Raw genomic sequence first — 26776 nt, 5'->3', positions numbered from 1 at the left:
CCACATTTACTTAGTCATGTCAATATGTCATCTTAAATTTGTGGCACATGTGTTTTCAGTTGTGTTTTTCTTTAAAAGTTGTACCAGACCAGGGTTTTTACTCTGCCCCATAATTCACCCTACAGTCCCAGCCTGGTAACCTGCCTCCTGGAAGTCTTATCCTTTCTTTTGACACTGATTTGCAAGCTTAAAGGGCTTTGGTTGGAAACCAAGTCCTGGTGAGTGTCTAATTGCTAATTTACTGCCATAGAGTGATGCTGCTTTAGACAAACACAAAGTTCTTAATTTACTGCCATAGAATGGAGCTGCTTTAGACAAACACAAGGTTCCAAATTTACACACTTAGAATGCCACTTGTTAGAAAGTGTTTTATAGTTTTAGATTATGCCTTCTGTGCTGATACAGAAAAACAATTAGGCCTACTGTTCAGTAAGACACAGAATTCATATAACTCAATACACACTTAGAATATAACTTCATCAACAAGTGCACTATGGATTTAGATTATGCTTCTAAGTAATAATTCTAACTGTTGGTTATACATGTTAGATTATACTTTATTAACATATCCAAACATTAGTAAACCTTGTAGTTACACATTGATTGCACTTTATATTCTATACTATATTCTATACTACTGATTTGTTAGTTTCAAATTGTTACATGGCCATCTAAGTTTTCATGTTTTCATTTGAAATCAGGTATAGCCATAGATATATACAGTTCCATGCACTATTATTGGCACTCTTGGTAAATATCAGCAAAGAAGGCTCTCTCTCTCTCTCTCTCTCTCTCTCTCTCTCTCTCTCTCTATCTCTCTCTCTGTGAGTTCAGGAAATGGCAGAGGCCAACATTTCAGTAGATCAGGATCAGTTCAGTTGTCCAGTGTGTCTGGATCTCCTGAAGGATCCGGTGGCTATCCCCTGTGGTCACAGTTTCTGTAAGGTGTGTATTAATGGCTTCTGGGATCAGGAGGATGAGAAGGGAGTCTACAGCTGTCCTCAGTGCAGAGACACTTTCACTCCGAGGCCTGTTCTACGCAGAAACAACATGCTGGCTGAAGTGGTGGAGAAACTGAAGAAGACTGAAGTCCAAGCTGCTTCTCCTGCTCACTGTTACGCTGGACCTGGAGATGTGGAGTGTGATTTCTGCACTGGGAGGAAACACAAAGCCATCAAGTCCTGTCTGATGTGTCTGACCTCCTTTTGTGAAACTCATCTGAAACCTCATGCTGAACTTCCTGGTCTGAAAAAGCACACCTTAATCAAAGCCTCCTCAAAGCTCCAAGAGAAGATCTGCTCTCAACATGACAAACTGATCGAGATCTACTGTCGCACTGACCAAATGTGTATTTGTTCTTTGTGCATGTTGGATAATCACAAAGGTCACGACGCTGTATCACTTTCAGCAGAGAGAACTGAGAACCAGGTGAGAACTAGAAATCTTTTCAGAACAAATTCATCTGAATTATTTTTCTTATCTAGAATCAGCTGCTTTAGTCAGTTATCAGATTTAAATTGTGATTGTAATGGTTCAGTTCATCAGAATGATTTTAAAATGGTGTATTACATTTCAGTGTGTTGTGTTTACACAAGTGTTAAATGAATTTGTCCTCCTCACCCAGCGTTAGTCATAATCACATCAGAGCAGTCAGTGAACTTTGGAGCAACTTAAAGAATTCCACACAAGACTGTAAACTTTAACCGTTTAGATGCCATTAATATTCACCCACACATCATTTATAACCAGCTGAATATAAGTGATTTGTGCTCAGAGTGAGTAAAGGAGGAGCAGATGAAATCCCAGCAGAGAATCCAGGAGAAGCAGAAGAAGGTGCAGGAGTTGAAACAGACTGTGAACACGATTAAGGTGAGCAGTGAGCAGAGACAGAGCTGCTCCTAGAAACACACACAACATGAACAAACAGTCTTCCAGAGTCACAGTAACAGAGGTGTGTATGTGTGTGTGTGCATCCTAACAATCCCGTGCTCAGACAGCAGTTTGTGTGTGTGTGTGTGTGTGTGTGTGTGTGTGTGTGTCCTAACAGCTCAGACAGCAGTGGAGGACAGTGAGATTATCTTTACTGAGATGATCAGCTTCATGGAGAAAAAGCGCTCGGAGGTGAAGGAGCTGATCAGAGCTCAGGAGAAGGCTGAACTGAGTCGAGCTGAATGACTCCTGGAGCAACTGGAGCAGGAGATCACTGATCTTCAGAGGAGAGTCACTGAGCTCGAGCAGCTTTCACACACACAAGATCACATCCACTTCCTCCAGGTAACACTCACTGTCTGATCTACAGAGCCAGTTGTTCCTCACACACTCTCTAAAATACCTCTCATTAAAGCAACAGTAAAATATATGGTGTGTTTGTGTAATGCATGCTGGGTAAAGTAGTGACAGAACACTGATGGATGTAAATATGACCACTTTAAAAAATCATAAATTCTGCAAAAAGACGAACTGAGAGATGCAACACTGTGCTACAAAATCCTTCTTTCTTTTCTTTTACTTTCCAAAACACTTTGTTTGTGCGTGCTGTTTATCTTTGTTTGAAGTTTCATTTGCTTTCTGTAGGCTTTAGCTTCTGGACGTCAGTTTGCTCCATTAGACAGACCAGAGTTTCACACATCCAGCATCACTGTCCATCAAAATCTCTCATTTGATGGAGTGAGGAATTCGCTCTCAGATCTGAAGAAGAGACTCGAGGAATTCTGTGACGAGGAATTCAACAAAATCCCTCCACATGGTAAGAGGAGCTGTTCCTGCTGGAGAAACACCATGATGGACGTCTTTACTCGCTCTGTGAAGTGTTATTTCTTAGCACTGCTCCTGCTTTCTTTTCTGCAGACAGTTTACTCACCTGACACGTTTAACTAAAATACTGATTTAAAATGAATAAACTGACTGTATCACTTTCAACTGTTTCCATCTTTTACAACCTGATGATGCTTTTTGTCTTCATTTCCATTTTTCTCTCCACAGCTGCAGCAGTTCAGATCATTTCACCATCAGAGCCACAGAGCAGAGAAGACTTTCTGACATGTACGTCTAATACACACACACACACACACACACACACACACACACACAGACACATACACACAAATACACACACAGACACACACACACATACACACACACACACATTTACACACATATACCCACATATACACAAATGTATGTGTTACATGTATGTGATATGCATATAATTATTGAATAAGCAAATTATATACATTCATGTAAATATCTGTGTGTGTGTGTGTGTGTGTGTGTGTGTATGTGTGTATGTGTGTATGTAAAATGGTAAGACGAGCTGTTCCTGCTGGAGAAACACCATGATGGATGTCTTTACTCACTAAGGAAATATTCACAAGATGCAGTTATGCATTGTACAGCATATGGTCTGAACACTGACTGGCTGACCCCCCACCCATTCAACCTCTGCAGCAATGCTGGCAGCACTCATACGTCTATCTCCCAAAGACAACCTCTGGATATGACGCTGAGCACGTGCACTCGACTTCTTTGGTGGACCATGGCGATGCCTGTTCTGAGCGGAACCTGTCCAGTTAAACCGCTGTATGGTCTTGGCCACCGTGCTGCAGCTCAGTGTCAGTGTCTTGGCAATCTTCTTATAGCCTAGGCCATCTTTATGTAGAGCAACAATTCTTTTTTTCAGATCCTCAGAGAGATCTTTGCCATGAGGTGCCATGTTGAAGTTCCAGTGACCAGTATGAGGGAGTGTGAGAGCGATGATACCAAATTTAACACACCTGCTCCCCATTCACACCTGAGACCTTGTAAAACTAACAAGTCACATGACACCGGGGAGGGAAAATGGCTAACTGGGCCCAATTTGGACATTTTCACTTAGGGGTGTACTCACTTTTGTTGCCAGCGGTTTAGACATTAATGGCTGTGTGTTGAGTTATTTTGAGGGGACAGCAAATTTACACTGTTACACAAGCTGTACACTCACTACTTTACATTTCAGCAAAGTATCATTTCTTCAGTGTTGTCACATGAAAAGATATAATCAAATATTTACAAAAATGTGAGGGGTGTACTCACTTTTGTGAGATACTGTAAATTGATTAATGGCACACGTCGTTACTTTCCCACGCCACGCTGTTTAATTTTTAATTTTACGAAAGCTTCAATTACAGTTAATTATTTGTCATGCTTGCAAATAGATGACTGCTTGAAGCCGTGGGATGTATCCGAAACCACATACTTACCTACTATATAGCAGCCGAAATACATGTATTTCGTGTATTGTTTGCTGTCAAATGGTTGAGCACTGCCGTGTGTACCTGTCCTGTCGCAAAATGCGGTGAAAACTCCAACACGACATTAATAGTGTGATTAAGGTGTGTACATGTCTGTAATGCAAGTTGATAATGGGACTAAAATAGGAATACTCCAAATATCTTATTCGATTTGTGCTTACTTCGAGTATGATTGTAGTCGGATTAAGGTAATTAGTAATCGCTGTTTACATACTAGTTTCTTAATCAGAGTATCGTCTTAATCGGGTTAATATCGGATTATTGCTGTCCATGTAAACGTACGGATTTTTTGTATATGTAGTTTTGTAGTTATGTACAGCATATATCTTCAGATCGGAGACCAGCAAGTGGGAATGACTTACACTGCAGGTGGTTGGATACCACATTCATTATATCTCTTCACTTTTCCTCTTTCCACTTACTGCATTTTAAGAAAAGATTTAAAGATTTGTAGTCACGTGAAGCATAAACACCACCGAATTGAAGACTTTCCTGTGTCGGAAAACTTCACATTACATCTGACTGTTGCAAAGAAACGTCTCCTTACACTATTCTGCAGTTTTTCCATATTTTTTTGTTTCTCTCTATAAAAGCAACAGCCCTAGAAGTATGTAAAACATACACTGCAATAATGTTTTCAGCTTGCAAGTTTTGAGTTATTTGCTTTGCTTGAGTGTGTGATCTTAAGTACTGAAAATAAATGTGTAAGTTTTTTATAAATTTACAACGATGATGACGGACATGTTAACAACAGCAGCTTTCTATAGAACATATTTGACATGAATATAGAACAGGGCTTCCTGTTCTCTTTTTCTCTCTCACTCACTCTCAGACTTGCTCTCCATGCTCTCTGTCTCACACAAGCACACACACAAACAGGAAACCACATCTATTGATTTCAGAGAAAACAAGTCTGATCTCTGAGTACCACTCTCTCACTCTTTCTCAGTGTGTGAGTGGATGAAAATGGCTGAGGCCAGTATTTCAGTAGATCACTTTTCAGTAGATCAGTTCAGTTGTCCAGTGTGTCTGGATCTCCTGAAGGATCCGGTGACTATCCCCTGTGGTCACAGTTTCTGTAAGGTGTGTATTAGTGGCTGCTGGGATCAGGAGGATCAGAAGGGGGTCTACAGCTGTCCTCAGTGCAGAGACACTTTCACTCCAAGGCCCGTTATACGCAGAAACAACATGCTGGTTAAAGTGGTGGAGAAACTGAAAAAGACTGAAGTCCAAGCTGCTTCTCCTGCTCACTGTTACGCTGGACCTGGAGATGTGGAGTGTGATTTCTGCACCGGAAGGAAACGTAAAGCCGTCAAGTCCTGTCTGATGTGTCTGACCTCCTTTTGTGAAACTCATCTGAAACCTCATCTAGAAGTTTCTGCTTTAAAAAAACACACATTAATTGAAGCCTCCTCAAAGCTCCAAGAGAAGATCTGCTCTCAACATGACAAACCGATCGAGATCTACTGTCGCACTGACCAAAGGTGTATTTGTTCTTTGTGCATGTTGGATAATCACAAAGGACATGACGCTGTATCACTTTCAGCAGAGAGAACTGAGAAACAGGTGAGAACTAGAAATCTTTTCAGAATGAATTCATCTGAATTATTTTTCTTATCTAGAATCAGCTGCTTTGGTCAGTTATCAGATTTAAATCATAAACAGCTGAATATAAGTGATTTGTCCTCAGAGTGAGTTAAAGGAGGAGCAGATGAAATCCCAGCAGAGAATCCAGGAGAAGCAGAAGAAGGTGCAGGAGCTGAAACAGACTGTGAACACGATTAAGGTGAGCAGTGAGCAGAGACAGAGCTGCTCCTAGAAACACACACAACATGAACAACCAGTCATCCAGAGTCACAGTAACAGAGGGAAGTGTGTGTGTGTGTATGTGTGTGTGTGTGTGTGTGTGTGTGTGTGTGTGTGTCCTAACAGTCCCGTGCTCAGACAGCAGTGGAGGACAATGAAAGGATCTTTACTGAGATGATCAGCTCCATGGAGAAAAAGCGCTCGGAGGTGACGGAGCTGATCAGAGCTCAGGAGAAGGCTGAACTGAGTCGAGCTGAACGACTCCTGGAGCAACTGGAGCAGGAGATCACTGATCTTCAGAGGAGAGTCACTGAGCTAGAGCAGCTTTCACACACGCACGATCACATCCACTTCCTCCAGGTAACACTCACTGTCAGATTTACAAAGGTTGCTTTTTCTCACATTTTTTCTTTATGATATCAGTTTGAGCCAGGAGCAGTATTAGGTCCAGCACCACTGTCTGACAGTTTAATGTAACCACAATATGTCAGACTGAATTTTGTGTTTTGGCTGTAAATGCACTATTCATGCAACAGTATATTGGCAATATGGTAGACTCCTGTTAGATTTATTTCAATGCTCTCCATATTCTTCATTCATACAGTGGCTTGCAAGTGTATTCAACTCCCCTGGAATTTATAAAATATTGCTGAATAACAAACGATAAATTCATATATTCTCCCTATATTCTCCCTAGTCCGTATTTTTATTGCAATCTCTTGTTCTCATGAGAATATTCACATGAACTCGTAAATATTCAAGTCAAAATTAACTACTGCTCAGTAAGAATAAAACAGCAACTGAAAAATGCTACTTGTATAAAAAACTCAAAACTTCAGTAAAAAGTCCAGATCTCAATTCCACTGGAATCTGTGGCACTGTTTGACCATTGTAGTCAACAAACAAACAACCATCCTGAATCTCCTGTAGCAAATTTACCAGGAATTATGGGTGTGAATCACTACTGAACATTGTGCCATGCTGGTCGGAACTCCCAACAGACTTAAAGCTGTTATTGCAGCAAAATGTGCTTCTACTGAGTACTAGTCTGGAGAGGTTGAACTCTTGTACAAGGGGCTTCAACATGAAACGAGGAAGAAAGTTGCTAGTCTGGGGTGGTGTGGTAGGTCGAGTTTGTATGTGACCTCATTGACCTGTTTCAAGATCTTGTAACAGCAAATGTATCTAGGGTTCAATTTCTTGCATCCTTGAGTGTTCCTGAGGTCCTTTGTGGCTAACCAGACTTGATCTCTGGGTTGGTAGTATGACAATTTGCCTCAATGATGGTCTGCATGTTCCTTGTTGGTGATTGCTGCTCATTCTAGCCATTGGAGATGTGTGCTTTCCCACACCTGTTCGCTCCGTTTGAACCATCTATCAACAGCTGGGGCATTGGTGTGTAAGCATTCCAGGGGAATGGGGAGGTTGGTAACCAAGCACACATTAGAATAGTCTTAATTGTGTTTGCTGAATGCCTGAAAGAGTTCTGGGCATACTCAGCCCAAGGCAGGAACTGAGCCCAATCCTCCTGGTTCTGTGCACAGAAAGTCGTTAGAAATGTCCAATGTCCTGATTGGCCCTCTCCACCCACCTGTTGCTCTGTGGGTGGTAACCTGAGGTTTATAGCAATGATAAAACCAATGACACCACTTTTCTAGTGCCAGCTTAATGCCTATTCTCTGTTCTCTATGTCATAGTTCCATTCTGCAGGGGGAAACTTCCTGGTAAAGAATGCCATAGTGTGGCATTTGTGCTTGTCATCAGATCTCTGTGAGAACACTGCTCCCACACTTGTCTCAGAGGCATCTACCTTAACCATGAAGGGTTGTAATACATCTGAATGTTTCAGGATTGGGGCTGTGGGGAAGGTGTTCTTAAGTTTGGCAAATGCTTACGTGGCTGCATCGTTCCATACCAAATGTTTGGCCCGTTTCCTGAGGAGAAATGGTCACGGGTGGGCTATTGAGCTGAAGCACCAGATGAACTGTCTGCAAAAAATTGTGAAACTTGGAAATCTTTGTAGTTTCTTCACTGTTTTGGATGTGGGCCTCTCAGTAATAGCAAACACCTTGGCTTGGTCCATGATTACCCCTCAACACTGAATTCACATTTTTGATTCTGTAGTAGACGTTTCAGGACTTGGAGGACATGGCAAACATGGGTTTCAGGGGAGGGAGAGTAGATCAAAATATTGTCAATGTAAGCTTGTGGGGGTTTTTTTCTCTGTAGAGTTTCTGGTCTCTCTGTGTCTCTTCTGGACTTGAGGATTCACCCAGCATAACTGTCCATCAACATCTCTCATTTGATGGCATGAGGAATTCTCTATCAGATCTGAAAAAGCAATTCAAGGAATTCTGCGAGGAGGAATTCAACAAAATCCCTCCACATGGTAAGAGAAGTGTACGTGGATCACAGTGCAGGAAGAGCTGTTCCTGATGGAGAAACACCATGAAGTCTTTACTTGCTCAGGAAATATTCATAAGATGCACAGAAATGACTAATACTTTTAACTTAAACACTGATTTAAAATGAACACATCCACTGTATCACTTTAAACTGTTTCCATCTTTTACAGAAGCTGATGATTCATTTTTGTCTTAATTTCCATTTTGTCTCCAAGCTGCAGCAGTTCAGAAGATTTCACCCTCAGAGCCAAAGAGCAGAGAAGATTTTCTGAAATGTACAGTACACACACACAGACATACACAGACATACACAGACACACACACACACACACACACACAGCAAACATATAACAAACCTGATCACTTTTTTCTGTTTTGTTTTTATCTTTTATGTTAGATTTCTGTTATTTGACTCTGGATCCCAACACAGCAAATCATTTCCTCCATCTGTCTGAGAAGAACAGAGCAGTGACACGCAGTGAGAGAGAGCAGTTATACTTTGATCATCCAGAGAGATTCAGCATCATTAGGCAGGTGTTGTGTAAGGAGAGTGTGTGTGGATGCTGTTACTGGGAGGCGGAGTGGAGTGGTGATAGAGGTGTCTATATTTCAGTCTCATATAAAGAGATCAGGAGGAAAGGACGGGGTAAAGAGTGTGAGTTTGGATGCAACAGTCAGTCCTGGAGTCTGTGCTGTTCTTCTTCTTCTCTCTCTTTCTATCACAATGACATTGAGACTGAGATCAGAGGTCCATCATCCTCCAGAATAGGAGTGTATGTGGATCACAGTGCAGGAAGTCTGTCCTTCTACAGCGTCTCTGACACGATGAAGCTCCTCCACAGAGTCCACACCACATTCACTCAGCCTCTATATGCTGGGTTTAGGCTTGGTTCATACTCAGCTGTGAGGTTGTGTGACCCAAAATAACAGTAGATGATAAATTCCTGCTCATTTCCTCTTTGTTCCTGTCATGGATTTCCCCCTCGCACCCTTGCAGTGCAAGCAGAGGTGCTCAGTCAACAACGCTAACTCTAACACACTTCCTGAATTCTTTCACTCATATTTTTCTCTCTCGCTCATTCCATTTATTTCTTCTCTTTTTTTTAAAGGGATAGAAAAGTTCTGATAATTTGAGAAAAGATAGAGAGGAAATTAAGTGTCTTTTGTTTCTTTACACAAACAACTACATGCAGTCTCACTGAAGATAATAAGGCTGATGGCGCGGTTCACAGGTGTCATATTTATATCACGCGACGTGCTTAAATGCCACATCACCTGATCATGGCAGGCCTATAAATAGAGGCATGATTTTACCTAAGCTTCAGATACCGGTCGCACGCACAAGGACGCTCCCATACTGTTATGCTAAACGCAACGTTGAGTTCCCTTTGAAAGGGAACATATTGTATAGTACAGAACAAAATAATATTATTACTGTTGTAATAAGAGATAATGCTAGGCCTGGGCAATATGGACAAAATTAAGTATCAGAATATGTCTGCTGAGGATGACCCCACACGGACAGCCTGAAGATCATTGAGCTGACTGAGGATGGTACCACTTAAAATCCATGAAGATGTCTTTGGACCTCAGTTCATATGAACAGTTATGCTATGATGACTTAGGACTGCAATTGCTATGATAGCTTTAGGGCGGCAATTACCATGACCAGTTTTGGATTTGAGTCTCCATCAGTGAACAGTGGAGAAGTTTTCATGTGAAAACTGTAATGAATGTTCCTGGTTGCACAACTGCATTATTTGACCATGAAGTACACAGTTATAGAAGTGGAATGACTTACAATCGCACTATCCGGTGTTACCCAGATGAGGACGGGTTCCCTTTTGAGTCTGGTACCTCTCAAGGTTTCTTCCTCATATCATCTCAGGGAGTTTTTCCTCACCACCATCACCTCTGGCTTGCTCATTAGGGATAAATTTATACATTTAAAATCTATATCCTGAATTTATATATTTCTGTGAAGCTGCTTTGTGACAATGTCCATTGTTAAATGAGCTATACAAATAAAACCAAATTGAATTGAAGGTCTGACTGAATACCTTGTTAGGTATACAGTTGGTGCTTTCATAAGATATTTGCACAATTATATTTGTTTAAACAGTCATTAGTAATGTGGATATGGATGATCAAGCAGGTAAGGTTTTGAGTGTTCATAATAGTGAAAAATCCTGACATCGGACTGCTGTAATAGGTGTGATATGAGTGATATGAACAGTACATACCTCTTGAATGTCCTTCTCAAAGTTTTCATGGCCCACTGTAATTTTTTTTATCTGCTCACTTGCTTATTAGACAAATAGAACTTGTCCAGATGGCACAAACCACCAACAAAATATAGAATATATATATATGTATTTATATTTAATGTTATATTATTTTTATTTCCCTTAAATTTAGAAGTAAATGGTCAGTGTGAAATAAAGAAATTGTTTAAAGTGAATTAGGTTTTAGTGCAGCCTAGACGTGAACTTTAAATGATAAATGTGGGCAGAGATAGATTTCTGTATTTTAATAGAATATATAACGCTGTTCGTTAGTGACGTGTCGTTCACAAGTCACTTGTCGGTCACAAGTGCCATTTGAAGGGTTTCATTTTGTTTCTTTTCTTTTTCTATTTCCTTTGCTTTCCGTTTTCCCTGTTTTCTTTCTTTCCATGAAGTGTGTGTAGTTAAATCATATTTTAAAATCGGAACGCCAGATAGAATTGTATAATAGGCGAATATAATCGAGTTGTAGCCTTTTAACATCAATTCTGTATCTTCACTAAAAGACACACAAGAGGATTTACAGCAGGACTGTGTCTTACTACAAACACTAAAAACTACCACATTGTGATCATTAATGATGTAAATAACGCAGAAATATTTAACTGGAATCTGCACTTCATTGTACTGCTGAAATATTTTCCTAATTCTGTCCATTTGGAATTTAGTGATGAGTGTGAATATGAATCTAAATAAATACATTTTTATTATACAAGGCTGAGTCGAATGAAAACCTAATTTTATTTATTTTGCATTGTTTATCTCCATTTCATTCAGTATGAGTGTTCCAGCGCTTAATGACTGCCTGAACACTTCATGATGTGCTGTTAGTGGAAACTAATCCGCTTTGTGTTGGGCCACATCACACCACCTCATCACAGATTATTTTCCTGGAACAGCATGCCTCATCTTGTTTTATTCCTCACATGATGTATTATCAATAACATTATTATGGGTAGATGAAGAATTCTTGCTCATTAACAGATTGTTTAGATGGAAATGAAATTGGTAGATTAATATGTTTAAGATAAGAGATCTTATATGAAAGCCCTAATGAGTCGCCTCAATCAGTCTTTAGATGAAACTTTGAGAAGTAGGAGAACACTGGAGAACCAGGAGGAAACCCACACTGACACGTGACATTTTACCTTTGTGTAATTTTAACATTGTTAACATCCTGAAATGAATCTCCTGAAAGGCAGAAGAAAGAAATCTGGTAGTAATGCTAACACAAAAGGCAAGATGATAAACAGGATATCAATACAGAATAAACATGGCTTGTCAGTTTACTGAGAAACCACAAATCTTAAACTCCTCTGTCCTGAAGATGTCAGAAAACTTAAAGTTACAGCTTTACCTCTGACTGTTACAAACCGCTGACAGTGGAGACTCCTTCCATAAACGTTAAACATCTCCTTAAGTTAAGAAAACGTCACCATATCAACAATTAAACACATTTTTAATCTGTTTATGTGGAACGTACAAGTCCCTGTGAATGAGCTGTTACTATAGAAATGATAACGTATTAGAACGAGCTCATTAATATAATCCTGCACTACTGTCAGAGCTGCTGTTATAGAAAACTAATCAACACCTTCTGACCAATCAGAATAGAGAACTGTAATGGATTTATTGCTTTATTTTATTGAAAATGAACAATCATGTTCAAAATTCCAAATCAGGAGTCAGACCACAGACAGATACAGTTAACAGAGACATATTTATCATCATTATCCACACACACACACAATATATTAGAACAGTAAAAGATATGTCTCAAACACCACATTTAAGACACTGTAGTTGAAATAATAGATGAAATAATTTGAAAATATACGTTGAAAGTGATTTGGCTTAAAAAATGAAGCCAAAAATTATTTTTGAGCTTTAATTGTAATATTTAAATACAAATTCCAAACCCACAGATAAACTTGGATTTATGAGGTTCTATCTGCCGGCCAGTCATCATCCAGGCTGAATATGGGATGAACACAACATAGGCAGCCTTAACCAAGCATGTACTGTATGTTCTAATGGATTTTAAATAGTGTTAAATGTTTTACAATGAAATTTCAGGGTTTAGAAACAACTTCAGATTTTAATCAGAATGAATGTATACTTTACATCTTCGAATACAACCAGAAAAATAAAATTCCTTCAAAAGATTATATTTTATTTTTATATAGTGTGACCTTAACAGGTTTAAAATGTTCTGTACTGGCTTTATTACTGTTTATTAGTTATTTAATGGGAGGTTGCTTACTATGAAACAAACAGATATAAATTTATAATCCTAAGGTCACGAGATATCATTTGATCATTTTCTTCTTCAATTTTACTAGTTTCTTTTCTGACAGTTAATTTTTAACATCTCCTTTTTAATTATTGTAAAATCTGTTTTAATTAATACATTAAAATGGCTGTTTTTGTGCAGCTGGATTGTGTGCTAGTAAGACAGATGACTGCAACAATGTGTCAACGTGCAGGAATTTTACATAAAACACTACACACTTTATTTTGGATCACACAATCTCACAGTAGAACCAAACCAGTAGAGCCTAAACCCAGCATATAGAGGCTGAGTGAATGTGGTGTGGACTCTGTGGAGGAGTCTCATCGTGTCAGAGACGCTGTAGAAGGACAGGCTTCCTGCACTGTGATCCACATACACTCCTATTCTGGAGGGTGATGGAACTCTGAGCTCAGTTTTAATGTTGTTGTGATAGAAATAGAGAGATGAAGAACACCGCAGACTCCAGGACTGATTGTTGCGTCCTAACCCACACTCTTTACCCCGTCCTTTCCTCCTGATCTCTTTATATGAGACCGAGATGGACACATCAGCACCGCTCCACTCCACCTCCCAGTAACAGCGTCCACACACACTCTCCTTACACAACACCTGACACAAGGAGTCAAATCTCTCTGGATGATCAGAGTACTGCTGCTCTCTCCCACTGTTTGTCACCGTTCTGTTCATCTCAGAGAGAATGAGGTTATGATGTGCCGTGTTGGGATCCAGAGTCAGATAACAAAAATCTAAAATAAAAGAGAAAAACTAACTGAACAATGTGAACAATGTTGGGTTTCATTCACAGAATATATTTATGTGAAGAGTGAGACAGCTGTGTGTGTGTGTGTGTGTGTGTGTGTGTGTGTGTGTGTGTTTGTGTGTGTGTGCGCGTGTCTGTTTGTAATTATCACTTTATGGGGACATCATCATGTTTACACAGCAACCTCGTGGGGACCAAAAACATTATGACAAAAATCCATGTCCTGACAAGGGTGATGCATTGAAACGAAGTTTTAACTTTGCCCTATAACTGGACAGTTTGTGTGTGTGAACAGTTTGCTCTATGTTACCCCCTTTAGTCTGGAACCAGTATTTCTTTGGGGCTGGGCTTGGTCAACTGCTTCACACACTCTGCAAGTCTAATTTATGCAAATTATGGTACCACCTACTTAGTAAAGGACTGTGGGTAATCTGCACATGCGCATTACCTTTATTACCTATTAGCGGATTAAAAAGCCTTAAAACAAAGAGATAAGATGTTTAAAGTTTTGTTCAATTAGGCATTAATATTGATATTTGATTATAAGTTAAAATAAACAGAAAATGACTGGTAAGTTAAAAGCCTAATAAGACTGTTAGAAGGCTATATTGTTAGCATAAGCTAAACATTAGTCAGACAGTTAGATAGTTATCATGTATTCCAAATAGTTATAATGTCCTAATAGTAATTAAAGTTTCAATCTTTAAATTTTCGCACAGCTTGTGTGTCAAATTACGCTTTTTTAAAATCTCTAAATAGGAAAACGAAATCCCTAAGTCGGGTTATGGTGGAGTGTAGTTTTTTGACTGCACTAATAGTTCGTAAACAACACACAGGAAGTAGGAATAGAACTACAATTCCCATCTGCCCTGGCTGCCACAGGCTAATAGCACTAGCTGCTTTCCATTGCCCTAATGAGGAATTCTACTGCTGCAACAAGACCAAATACAAGGAAAGGTAAGTTTTGGGGTTTTGTTTTTTTTTTTTTTGCAGTTTATAAGTTTGTAATTTTATTTCTGTGCTTTAAGACCTTATTTATAATTTAATTGCAATACTAAAGTAATTGTTATGCTAGCGGACTTTACTAGCCAGCGTTAGCACACACCTTAACCAATCTAGCACATTAGTAAGTACAAAAAGTTAATAAAATAAAGCTAATATATTAAATCGGCTTCAGTAGTTGGCATGTCATGTGAATGTTTGGTGTTATACCGACTTCTTTAACTAGCTTCACCACATAACAGATAGTTAGGTTATAAATAGCGGTGTCGGGCTTCCTAAATAAATATCGATCTGAGCGACTTGAGTTTAAAGCCTGTGAAATCAAAGACAGGGTGGACAGTAGTCTGGACCAAGCCCAGCTCATTAGTTCCAGTTATTAGTTTGTTATTCATTTTTGTTGCACAAATGTTGTGCTTGTGTATTGACAGTAAAATTACCCAAATTATTGTTTATCTAGTCTGCTTCAGCTATTTTACTGCCATGTTTAAGCATTAACTACAAAACAATGTGTGTGTCTGAATGCATCGTAATTATCCCAAAGTTTACCAAAGTATCCCATATCTAACCATGAAATCATAAACTTAATTTCTATAGTGAAATAATAAATGTTTTTGTTGTATTGAACAGCATATTTGCTTTCTGTTGCATATTCCTCTTTTAGATTGCACAAAATTTTGCAAATGTCTATTAAATTTTCATATTAGGGAGCAGGACACTGCTGAGAGCAATGGCCAGGAGAAACCACAACCATCACAGTCTACACCTTTTCTGGATCATAAATATCAGAATTGTGTAGTTTGCTGCCACTTTTAATCCTGCCTTTCAATCACACCCCTCCATAATTTAAAACATAAGCATCAGCTGAGACTGAGTAGGTTCCCTACTGCATCTTCTACAAGAAGACTGAGTACTCTTAGTTACTATTTGGTACATATGCACAAATAGCAGTCAGAGTTTTAATTCTTGAGACTTGAAATGTAAGTTCCAGTCTGTAAGATGCCAGAAAATAATTACTGTTGGGTGTAAGGGTGTGTGTTTGCTATGTAACTAATGTTTATTCTTATATTTCGGTAAAACATCCACTCTGAAAATGAGGAAGGCTTGGGAAGTAAATGAGGTCCATGCAGTGGCGAGACATATATGAAGACCTTCATCGTGTCATGTCGTGTCCCATGGAAGTTGGACTGTGAAAACTGCATTAGATCTGAGCCTTTAGCTCTTAAAGATAGAGACTGGCAAAGTGTCAAATTCTATGTCTATTTCCACAGCATACTGTTTCTGGAAACATTATCTGTGCTAATTAATGTGCAGTGTAAAACATGTAAGGTGATTGTAAGAGTCAAACTTCATCAGCAGACTGATGGTATTTAGGTTGTTGAAATTATTATTGATGCTTCTAATACTTTAAAGCAATTTGTTTGTAAGTGGTTAATTATGAAGTAAAAGCTAGTCAAGATTGCTTAATTATAGAATGTTCACAGTGTTCATTGTTACTGAGCATATTTATTTACTTTTGGCTGTTGATGTAATTTTTAGTTTGTACTTTCAACTAACACGTACAAATAAGAAGTGTGCTTAACAGCTTTGCAGTACTCTAAATGCATCAATGTTCATTCATGGCACATGTGAGCTTAGTAGTTGTGCGCTTTAATGGGCAAAAAATTGTTGACTTTTACAGTAAAGAAGCTCAAGACTCAAGTTGTCTTTATAATGTTGAATAGACAGGGTTTTTTCATTTTTTGATAGCCTTATTTGTGAAATATGCAATAAGTGAAAGTAACATTAAGAGTTCTTGGTATAAACAATTAAGAACAATTCTTCATTAGAATTTCATGAGAAGCATAAACCTTCAAATAGAGAAAATTCACATCATATCTACATTACAGACAGCCTTGTAAATAGGACAGAATTTGTATGTAATTTTGTATAAATTATTATAAAGTTAAGTTCACAACTTTGTTTTTTTTAAAGCCATGTCCCCTTGTTGTTATATAAACTGATCTGTGTGTATGCAAATTAGCTATCTAGTGATGTCCCCATTACAACATGAAAACCAGTTACTTTTCTGGTATGTGGTGTGTGTGTGTGTGTGTGTGTGTGTTGTATGTGGTGTGTGTGGCGTGTGTGTGTGGTGGTGTGCCTATGTGGTGTGTGTGTCTGTGTGTGGGTTTGTGTGTGTTTATGTGTGTGTCTCTGTATCTGGTGTGTGTGTGTGTGTGTGTGTGTGTGTGTGTGTGTGTGTGTCTGTGTGTGTTAGACGTACATTTCAGAAAGTCTTCTCTGCTCTGTGGCTCTGATGGTGAAATGATCTGAACTGCTGTAGCTGTGTAGAGAAAAATGGAAAGGAAGACAAAAAGCACCATCAGGTTGTAAAAGATGGAAACAGTTGAAAGTGATAGTCAGTTTATTCATTTTAAATCAGTATTTTAGTTAAACGTGTCAGGTGAGTAAACTGTCTGCAGAAAAGAAAGCAGGAGCAGTGCTAATAAATAACACTTCACAGAGCGAGTAAAGACGTCCATCGTGGTGTTTCTCCAGCAGGAACAGCTCCTCTTACCATGTGGAGGGATTTTGTTGAATTCCTCCTCAAAGAATTCCTCGAGTCTCTTCTTCAGATCTGAGAGAGAATTCCTCAATCCATCAAATGAGAGATTTTGATGGACAGTGATGCTGGATGTGTCAAACTCTGGTCTGTCTAATGGAGGAGACCGACGTCCAGAAGCTAAAGTCTACAGAAAGCAAATTAAACTTCAAACAAAGATAAACAGCACGCACAAACAAAGTGATTTGGAAAGTAAAAGAAAAGAAGAAGGATTTTGTAGCACAGTGTTGCATCTCTCAATTTGTCTTTGTGCAGAATTCATGATTTTTCATGAAGTGGTCATATTTACATCCATCAGTGTTCTGTCACTACTTTACCCAGCATGCATTACAGAAATACACCATATATTTTATTGTTGCTTTAACGAGAGGTGTTTTAGAGAGTGTGTGAGGAACAACTGGCTCTGTAGATCACACAGTGAGTGTTACCTGGAGGAAGTGGATGTGATCGTGTGTGTGTGAAAGCTGCTCCAGCTCAGTGACTCTCCTCTGAAGATCAGTGATCTCCTGCTCCAGTTGCTCCAGGAGTCGTTCAGCTCGACTCAGTTCAGCCTTCTCCTGAGCTCTGATCAGCTCCGTCACCTCCGAGCGTTTTTTCTCCATGGAGCTGATCATCTCAGTAAAGATAATCTCACTGTCCTCCACTGTTGTCTGAGCACGGGACTGTTAGGACACACACACACACACACACACACACACACACACACACACACACACACATTTCCCTCTGTTACTGGGACTCTGGATGACTGGTTGTTCATGTTGTGTGTGTTTCTAGGAGCAGCTCAGTCTCTGCTCACTGCTCACCTTAATCGTGTTCACAGTCTGTTTCAGCTCTTGCACCTTCTTCTGCTTCTCCTGGATTCTCTGCTGGGATTTCATCTGCTGCTCCTTTAACTCACTCTGAGCACAAATCACTTATATTCAGCTGGTTATAAATGATGTGTGGGTGAATATTAACGGCAGCTACATGGTTAAAGTTCACAGTCTTGTGTGGAATTGTTTAAGTTGTAAAACTGGTGTTCAGCTGCTCCAAAGTTCACTGACTGCTCTGTCGTGATTATGACTAACGCTGGGTGAGGAGAACAAATTCATTTAACACTTGTGTAAACACAACACATTGAAATGTAATACACCATTTTAAAATCATTCTGATGAACTGAACCATTACAATCACAATTTAAATCTGATAACTGACTAAAGCAGCTGATTCTAGATAAGAAAAATAATTCAGATGAATTCATTCTGAAAAGATTTCTAGTTCTCACCAGTTTCTTAGTTCTCTCTGCTGAAAGTGATACAGCATCGTGTCCTTTGTGATTCTCCAACATGCACAAAGAACAAATACACCTTTGGTCAGTACGACAGTAGATCTCAATCAGTTTGTCATGTTGAGAGCAGATCTTCTCTTGGAGTTTTGAGGAGGCTTTGATTAATGTGTGCTTTTTCAAAGCAGAAACTTCTAGATGAGGTTTAAGATGAGTTTCACAAAAAGAAGCCAGACACATCAGACAGGACTTGACGGCTTTGCGTTTCCTCCCGGTGCAGAAATCACACTCCACATCTCCAGGTCCAGCATAACAGTGAGCAGGAGAAGCAGCTTGGACTTCAGTCTTCTTCAGTTTCTCCACCACTTCAGCCAGCATGTTGTTTCTGCGTAGAACAGGCCTCGGAGTGAAAGTGTCTCTGCACTGAGGACAGCTGTAGACTCCCTTCTGATCCTCCTGATCCCAGCAGCCATTAATACACACTTTACAGTAACTGTGACCACAGGGGATAGCCACCGGATCCTTCAGGAGATCCAGACACACTGGACAGCTGAACTGATCTACTGAAAAGTGATCTGCTGAAATACTGGCCTCAGCCATTTTCCTGAACTCACACGCTGAGAGAAAGAGAGATGAATTTTGTTTTCTCTGAAATGAGGAGTTACTTCCTGGTTCTCTGTGTGTGTGTGTGTGTGTGTGTGTGTGTGTGTGTGTGTGTGTGTGTGTGTGTGTGTGTGTGAGAGAGAGAGAGACAGAGGAGGAGCCCAAACACAGAGAGGTTATGAATATTTCTCTGTGAAACATTTCTTCTCGCATCCGTGCATAAATATAACCCATGTAGCTAGACTTATTAGGATTATTTAACTCAGACCCCCTGCACTGACACCCCACCACCCTGCAGAGACACACTCACACCTATACACTAATTCCCACTGGGATCAAACTCATATCCATAACTCAGTTCTTTATATGTGAGAACACACAGGTACGAAACTAAACCCTAACATTGCTTTTACTCGACTTCTCACCCGTGAACATCCGTAAGTGCTGAACTACTTTATCTTTCTCTGCTGCTGCTCCACTGCTCGCCTACACCAGTGTGTTTTTTTCCTCAGAGATTTGTGATTGTCACTCACTGAATCGGATGCAAGTGCAGATTATTAAAGTTTAATCAAGAACTAAGCAAAATACAAAATAGCATAGAGGAAAAACACTGTGGCAAAGACTAAACATACACCTACAAACAATACATAGCAACAGAGACAAAAGTAAAGAAAGACAAACATGAGACAAAGAGTGCAGTGAAAACTGTGGCTATATACACAAGTGCTCAATTAACAAGAACGTGATTCAGGTGCAGGTGGTTATGTGACTGTGATGCAGTGGCTGCTGGGAACTGTAGTTCAGAACTCCTTCTCTGATTTCATGACAGAACCCCACCCCACCCCCCCACCCCCCCAAGGGCGCACCTCCCAGAGTGCCAAAATACACTCCCTCATTCTGGCGGTCCTGGCCCTCTGGGCAAAATGTCCTCAGCAGGACAGGAAATCAGAGCGACGTCCTCAGCAAGACAGGAAGGCAGAACTTGTTTGGTCGTGACGTCGGTTTCAGGCATGAACTGGCCATGCTCTCTGAGGTTCAGGTGTAGAGCTGTCTCTTCTGCACCATAAAGAGATGACATGATATCCCCGGCCTGGCTTGAATATGGAGTGATGGCTACTGCACAGCCAGCGGGAGGAACAAAGCTCACGGCGGAGCCTGAGGAGGAAGCAACATTCCCCATTACACTAGAGGGGCGAGTGCCACTCTCCACGGGGGGAGCGAGGTCAGCGGGAAGCTCCAAGATTTCCGCAAGGCCAGAGAGGGGAGCGAGGTTCTCCGCAAGGCCAGAGGGAGGAACAATGCTCTCCACAAAGCACGAGGGGGGAACGATGCCCTTCGTGGAACAGGAAGGAGGAATTTTGAATTCTTGAATTCAGTTTCTTTTATAGCGATTTTTACAATAGACATTGTCCCAAAGCAGCTTTACAGAAATATCAACACAGTATATAGATATTAAAGGTGTGAATTTATCCCAACTGAGCAAGTCACTGCGTGAAGACGGTGGCAAGGAAAAACTCCCTAAGGTGTTAAGAGGAAGAAACCTTGAGAGGAACCAGACTCAGAAGGGAACCCATCCTCATCTGGGTAACAACAGATAGTGTGAAAAAGTTCATTATGGATTTATATGAAGTCTGTTTGGCCTTAGAAGCAGCCATAGTCCCAGCAATCTGGAATTGAAGTAGATGAGAGCTCCATCCAGAGGTAGGACATCCGAAACGGATCAGGCAGGTCCGGAGAGCAGAGAGGATCAGGATCTCTAGTATCTCCATAAAACCTGGCATGCTGGACGAGATCCACAGTGGGTGAGGGAGGGTGGGAGATGGTTCCCACCTGGTTGGAAGGCTCCATCTTCGACTTTTCCCTTACGTACAGGGCCTCTTGGACCCTGAAAAATTCTGCTGCATCAAGGTTCATGGTCTTACATTCTTTCACGAAATGGAGGTTGAGTTGGATGCAAGCACAGATTTTTAAAGTTTAATAAACAACAAAACAAAATACACAAAGACACTATGACATAGAGGCAAAACACTGTGGCAGAGACTAAACAAAAACCAAAGAACCAAAACATGGCAACAGAGACAAAGGTAAAGAAAGACAAACGTGAGACAAAGAGTGCAGTGCAAATTGTGGCTATATACACAAGTGCTCAAGTGGGTGTAATATCTTGTTCGCTCTCAGAACCTGACAGGGCTGGATCTGAAAACATGCCAAGATGCATTTTTTCCTCCTCAAAGTGCTGGTTGTGATTAAGGCTGTCACTATCAGCAATGCTGACCATCTCATTTGAACTGATCATTTCTTTGTTTGCTACCTTCTTTTGTCCCCTTTACACTCTGGCCCAAATTGTATTGTACTGCTCTTACGGTCTTTGGATGTCATCAAGCTACTGTACTGGTGTTTCTGCAAATAATTTAATAAATTACGTTTTTCAGTACATTTCCAGATTTTACCTGTTTTTTCTCAAACTACCACTGTCAACCATATAACTTGATTTGGTACTGAACTTACCTTTTTGGAGGACATATTTGCCAGAGGTTTAAAGGCTGACAAAACACACACACACACACACACACACACACACACACACACACATGTATATATATATATATATATATATATATTTACACACACAACATGAACAACCAGTCATCCAGAGTCCCAGTAACAGAGGGAAGTGTGTGTGTGTGTGTGTGTGTGTGTGTGTGTGTGTGTGTGTCCTAACAGTCCCGTGCTCAGACAGCAGTGGAGGACAGTGAGATTATCTTTACTGAGATGATCAGCTCCATGGAGAAAAAGCGCTCGGAGGTGACGGAGCTGATCAGAGCTCAGGAGAAGGCTGAACTGAGTCGAGCTGAACGACTCCTGGAGCAACTGGAGCAGGAAATCACTGATCTTCAGAGGAGAGTCACTGAGCTGGAGCAGCATTCACACACACACGATCACATCCACTTCCTCCAGGTAACACTCACTGTCTGATCTACAGAGCCAGTTGTTCCTCACACACTCTCTAAAACACCTCTCGTTAAAGCAACAATAAAATATATGGTGTGTTTGTGTAATGCATGCTGGGTAATGTAGTGACAGAACACTGATGGATGTAAATATGACCACTTTAAAAAATCATGAATTCTGCAAAAAGACGAACTGAGAGATGCAACACTGTGCTACAAAATCCTTCTTCTTTTCTTTTACTTTCCAAAACACTTTGTTTGTGCGTGCTGTTTATCTTTGTTTGAAGTTTCATTTGCTTTCTGTAGGTTTTAGCTTCTGGACGTCGGTTTCCTCCATTAGACAGACCAGAGTTCCACACATCCAGCATCACTGTCCATCAAAATCTCTCATTTGATGGAGTGAGGAATTCTCTCTCAGATCTGAAGAAGAGACTCGAGGAATTCTGTGAGGAGGAATTCAACAAAATCCCTCCACATGGTAAGAGGAGCTGTTCCTGCTGGAGAAACGCCATGATGGACGTCTTTACTCGCTCTGTGAAGTGTTCTTTCTTAGCACTGCTCCTCTTTCTTTTCTGCAGACAGTTTACTCACCTGACACGTTTAACTAAAATACTGATTTAAAATGAATAAACTGACTGTATCACTTTCAACTGTTTCCATCTTTTACAACCTGATGATGCTTTTTGTCTTCATTTCCATTTTTCTCTCCACAGCTGCAGCAGTTCAGATCATTTCACCATCAGAGCCACAGAGCAGAGGACTTTCTGACATGTACGTCTAACACACACACACACACACACACACACACACACACTCATACACACGCACACCACACGCACGCACACACACACGCACACGCACAGCGCACACATACCCATACACACGCAGCCACACTCACCACATCACATATGCCACACACACAGCACACACACACCACACACACACACATCACACACACAAACACATGCCACACATACGTCACACACACCCCACACACACACCACACACGCACACGGCACACACGCACAGCATACACAGGCACATGCACACACACGCACACATGCAACCACAAACACAATACACTCACACCACATACGCACACACCACAGAGACACACCTAAATATATTCTGAGAATTAAACCCAACATGTTCACATTGTTCAGTTTGTTTTTCTCTTTTATTTTAGATTTCTGTTATCTGACTCTGGATCCCAACACGGCACATCGTAACCTCATTCTGTCTGAGATGAGTAGAACGGTGACATTCAGTGAGAGAGAGCAACAGTACTCTGAACATCCAGAGAGATTTGACTCCTTGTGGCAGGTGTTGTGTAGGGAGAGTGTGTGTGGACGCTGTTACTGGGAGGTGGAGTGGAGCGGTGCTGATGTGGAAATTTCAGTCTCATATAAAGACATCAGGAGGAAAGGACGGGGTAATGAGTGTTGGTTTGGACGCAACAATCAGTCCTGGAGTCTGCGGTGTTCTTCTTCTTCTTCTCTCTCTTTCTATCACAACATTGAGACTGATCTCGGAGTTTCATCATCGTCCAGAATAGGAGTGTATGTGGATCACAGTGCAGGAAGTCTGTCCTTCTACAGCATCTCTGACACGATGAAACTCCTCCACAGACTCCAAACCACATTCACTCAGCCTCTATATGCTGGGTTTGGGCTTTATGGAATTGTGAGGTTGTGTGACCCAAAATAACAGTAGGTGAAAAATTCCTGCTCATTTCCTGTGTTCCTTCATTGTGATAAAGCTTTAACATTAAAACAGTAAATGTTAAAACACTAGTAGTAACCCAGTTCTCCAGTCCAAATTGCACCCTTGGCTTCAAATCTTAAAAATATCAGCACAGTAAAATACTTTGTCTTGTGTATGTCCACATTTTCTCTCTCTCTGTCTCTCCCCACTCATGTATATTGTATTGTTATTGTAATTCTTATTCCATTTTGTTCATATGTCCCAACAAATTGTTTAAATGATCCATAAACTTGATTTGAAATAATGAAAACATCAGCCGACTGGTATTTCATGTGTTTCAAGTTCTAAATGAAATGATTTGAAATGAAACCTTTAAACCTTTAAACAGAGGAGAGACTCTACTCCAGATCGAGCACCACATCAGCTTAATGAAGTAAAAACACCATGAAGTTAAATTACAGTGATCTAAATTAGGGAAATGATCCCAATGCCTTTACTGAATAATTGTTTTAGGGCAGTGAAGAAAAAGAAGGAAAAGAAAAGTGAATCAGGATTAATAAGATGTAAGGTGTATTTTTTTCTCTCCTTTTATTAACATGCAATTTTAATCATTTTTAGTGGAACTGTCACAAAGGATTTTAATAGCAATGTTATTATTATGGGAAGACTGTTTGATGGTAGATTGTGGAAGTGAATTCACTAATTTAGAAAGAATTAGACTTGACAAGGTGTGAACATGTAAAATGTTCTGTTATAAAAATTATATGACCCAAGGATGTGTTTAGTCCTGAGCACAACTAACTCCACTGAGTGTAACTATTTTAACCTCCTGATACAGAGACTCCATCTAATAACAACTAATGTTAGTGAATGATGATAATGACCCTACAACAGTACTTATGTATATACTCAGGCTTTTTGTGATCCACTTCCATGTGATCTTTCTTTAACACAAGCAGTTTGTGGAGTGGAGGCCAATAAAGTGGATTTATTTGATTTGTTTAATCTAAAACATCTGATTGTGAGGCTGGTGTTCTTCACCTGAAATCAAAACCATCATCTGTCTGATGCTCAATAATAAAACTATTAATCAGATCACTCGCTCATCTTGTACTGGTCAAAGTGTTAAATTGTAGAATAGGTGAAATATATTCAAGAAGAGTAGTACACAAATATGTTAATGTATGAACTAATTTTATTCTATATGCAGTTAGTGCGTTCCTACTAGTATAGTTTCCCCGCTGTGTGCTGAGAAAATCTAGGGTTTACCAGAGATAATACTGTAGCTACTGTATATTATTATTGTACAATATTAAAGGGAAAATGAGTTAATGACACCAGATTATTAAAAGATCTCCTTTTTGAATTTTTTTTTAATCTACAATGTATTTGATTCACAATAAGAATAATTATATTTTTTTTTAAAAATCAATGAGAAGAGACATCACTCTGCTTATCTTTCTATTCAGGTGACACCTCTCTATCCTGAGATAGCTCCAGTTCTCCGATATCTGTCCAACATCACAGTTCTGGTTACAGTCGTAATAATTAATGAACATATAAAATCGTAATAAAGAAGGGGAATGTGTCAGGGTGCTTTATGTAGCATTTATGCTAGCTAACTATGTTAATACTATGAATCTGACCACCAATAAAATATTAGGCAATTGAATTTCAGCATTTTAATCTAATTACTGCTGACAGAATTCATAAATAAAATTAACTAGCAACATCTTTGCATTTCATCATACAGCAACATTATTTATCTGGACCTTGCAACTCGCCTTTACACATTCATCACACACATTTCACATTATCTGAGTACCCACTATGGGATTACATGTAATCTCAAGTAAACACATCAATTACATTATGAATAGTACATAAGAATAAAACCACATGTCTAAACCCAGTGTTTTAACATTTACTGGCATTGTATTAAAGGGCAGGCAGACAAATCCAAAATATGAATCAAATTCAGCAAACAGTACACAGGCACAGGTCCGGCAATCAGCGAATAGCAATAACAGGTGTAATCCAAAATACACCACCAGTGAACAGAATGGGATCGGGAACCAGGATATAACAACACGGACAAGAACAGCTTGGTACATAGAGACGGATAAATGCTGAACTTTACTTTGCACAGGACAAAGACACACAGGGGTTTAAATATACAACCTAATCAAAGGTTAAACTGAAAACAGGTGCGAGCAATAAGGACACATGATGGAAACAACCAATAGCAATACAACGGTGGAGACAGGACACATTTAAATATGGCTGTTTTGTGTATGACCCCATTCTGTAGTGAAATTCATATCTAATTTACATATGATTTAATAGCTTATTTTGTTAAATATCAAAAATCTAAAAGGTGTGCGTCATACCTGACACCTAGATGAACACTTTACAGTTGGTTGTCATTCCCTTCAAATGCTATTGAGCTTTAAATTATGCTATATTTTGTGTATGAGCCCTTTCTGCAGTGAAATTCATGTCTAATTTAAATGTGATTTAATAGCTCATTTTAATAAATATCAAAAATCTAAAAGGTGTGCATCATACCTGACACCTAGATGAACACTTTACAGTTGGCTTCATGACTGTACATCACTCCCTTCAACTGCTATTGGGCTTTAAATAATGGTATATTTTATGTATGAGCCCTTTCTGTAGTGAACTACATGGCAATCTTTACATATGATTTAATAGTTTATTTTGATAAATATCAAAAATCTAAATCATTATAGCAGACACCTACTTGAACACTTTCCAGTTGGTCATATGACTGTAAGTCATTCCCTTC

At 39.7% G+C, this 26776-nt stretch overlaps 2 protein-coding genes and 1 pseudogene across 2 annotated transcripts; 2 read left to right on the top strand and 1 right to left on the bottom strand.

Moving 5' to 3' along the window:
• Positions 1-594: 594 nt before the first annotated feature.
• Positions 595-26445, top strand: LOC128601733 (tripartite motif-containing protein 16-like; annotated as a pseudogene).
• On the top strand, positions 5256-9879 carry LOC128601739 (tripartite motif-containing protein 16-like). The gene is made up of 6 exons (XM_053615074.1): positions 5256-5855; positions 5980-6075; positions 6222-6455; positions 8325-8484; positions 8716-8775; positions 8898-9879. The coding sequence occupies exons 1-6, from the start codon at positions 5256-5258 to the stop codon at positions 9425-9427; spliced, it is 1680 nt and encodes a 559-aa protein (XP_053471049.1). The 3' UTR covers positions 9428-9879.
• LOC128601730 (E3 ubiquitin/ISG15 ligase TRIM25-like) lies at positions 12410-19396 on the bottom strand. Its single transcript, XM_053615062.1, has 6 exons — positions 18710-19396; positions 18249-18344; positions 17871-18104; positions 17398-17569; positions 17104-17163; positions 12410-13824 (listed from the first exon to the last, which is right to left on the bottom strand). The coding sequence occupies exons 1-6, from the start codon at positions 19307-19309 to the stop codon at positions 13298-13300; spliced, it is 1689 nt and encodes a 562-aa protein (XP_053471037.1). The 5' UTR covers positions 19310-19396; the 3' UTR covers positions 12410-13297.
• Positions 26446-26776: the final 331 nt, after the last annotated feature.

Source organism: Ictalurus furcatus, chromosome 26 (assembly GCF_023375685.1).
Source record: "Ictalurus furcatus strain D&B chromosome 26, Billie_1.0, whole genome shotgun sequence".
Taxonomy (NCBI): Eukaryota; Metazoa; Chordata; class Actinopteri; order Siluriformes; family Ictaluridae; genus Ictalurus; species Ictalurus furcatus.
This window is presented reverse-complemented; position numbering and strand designations above follow the sequence as displayed.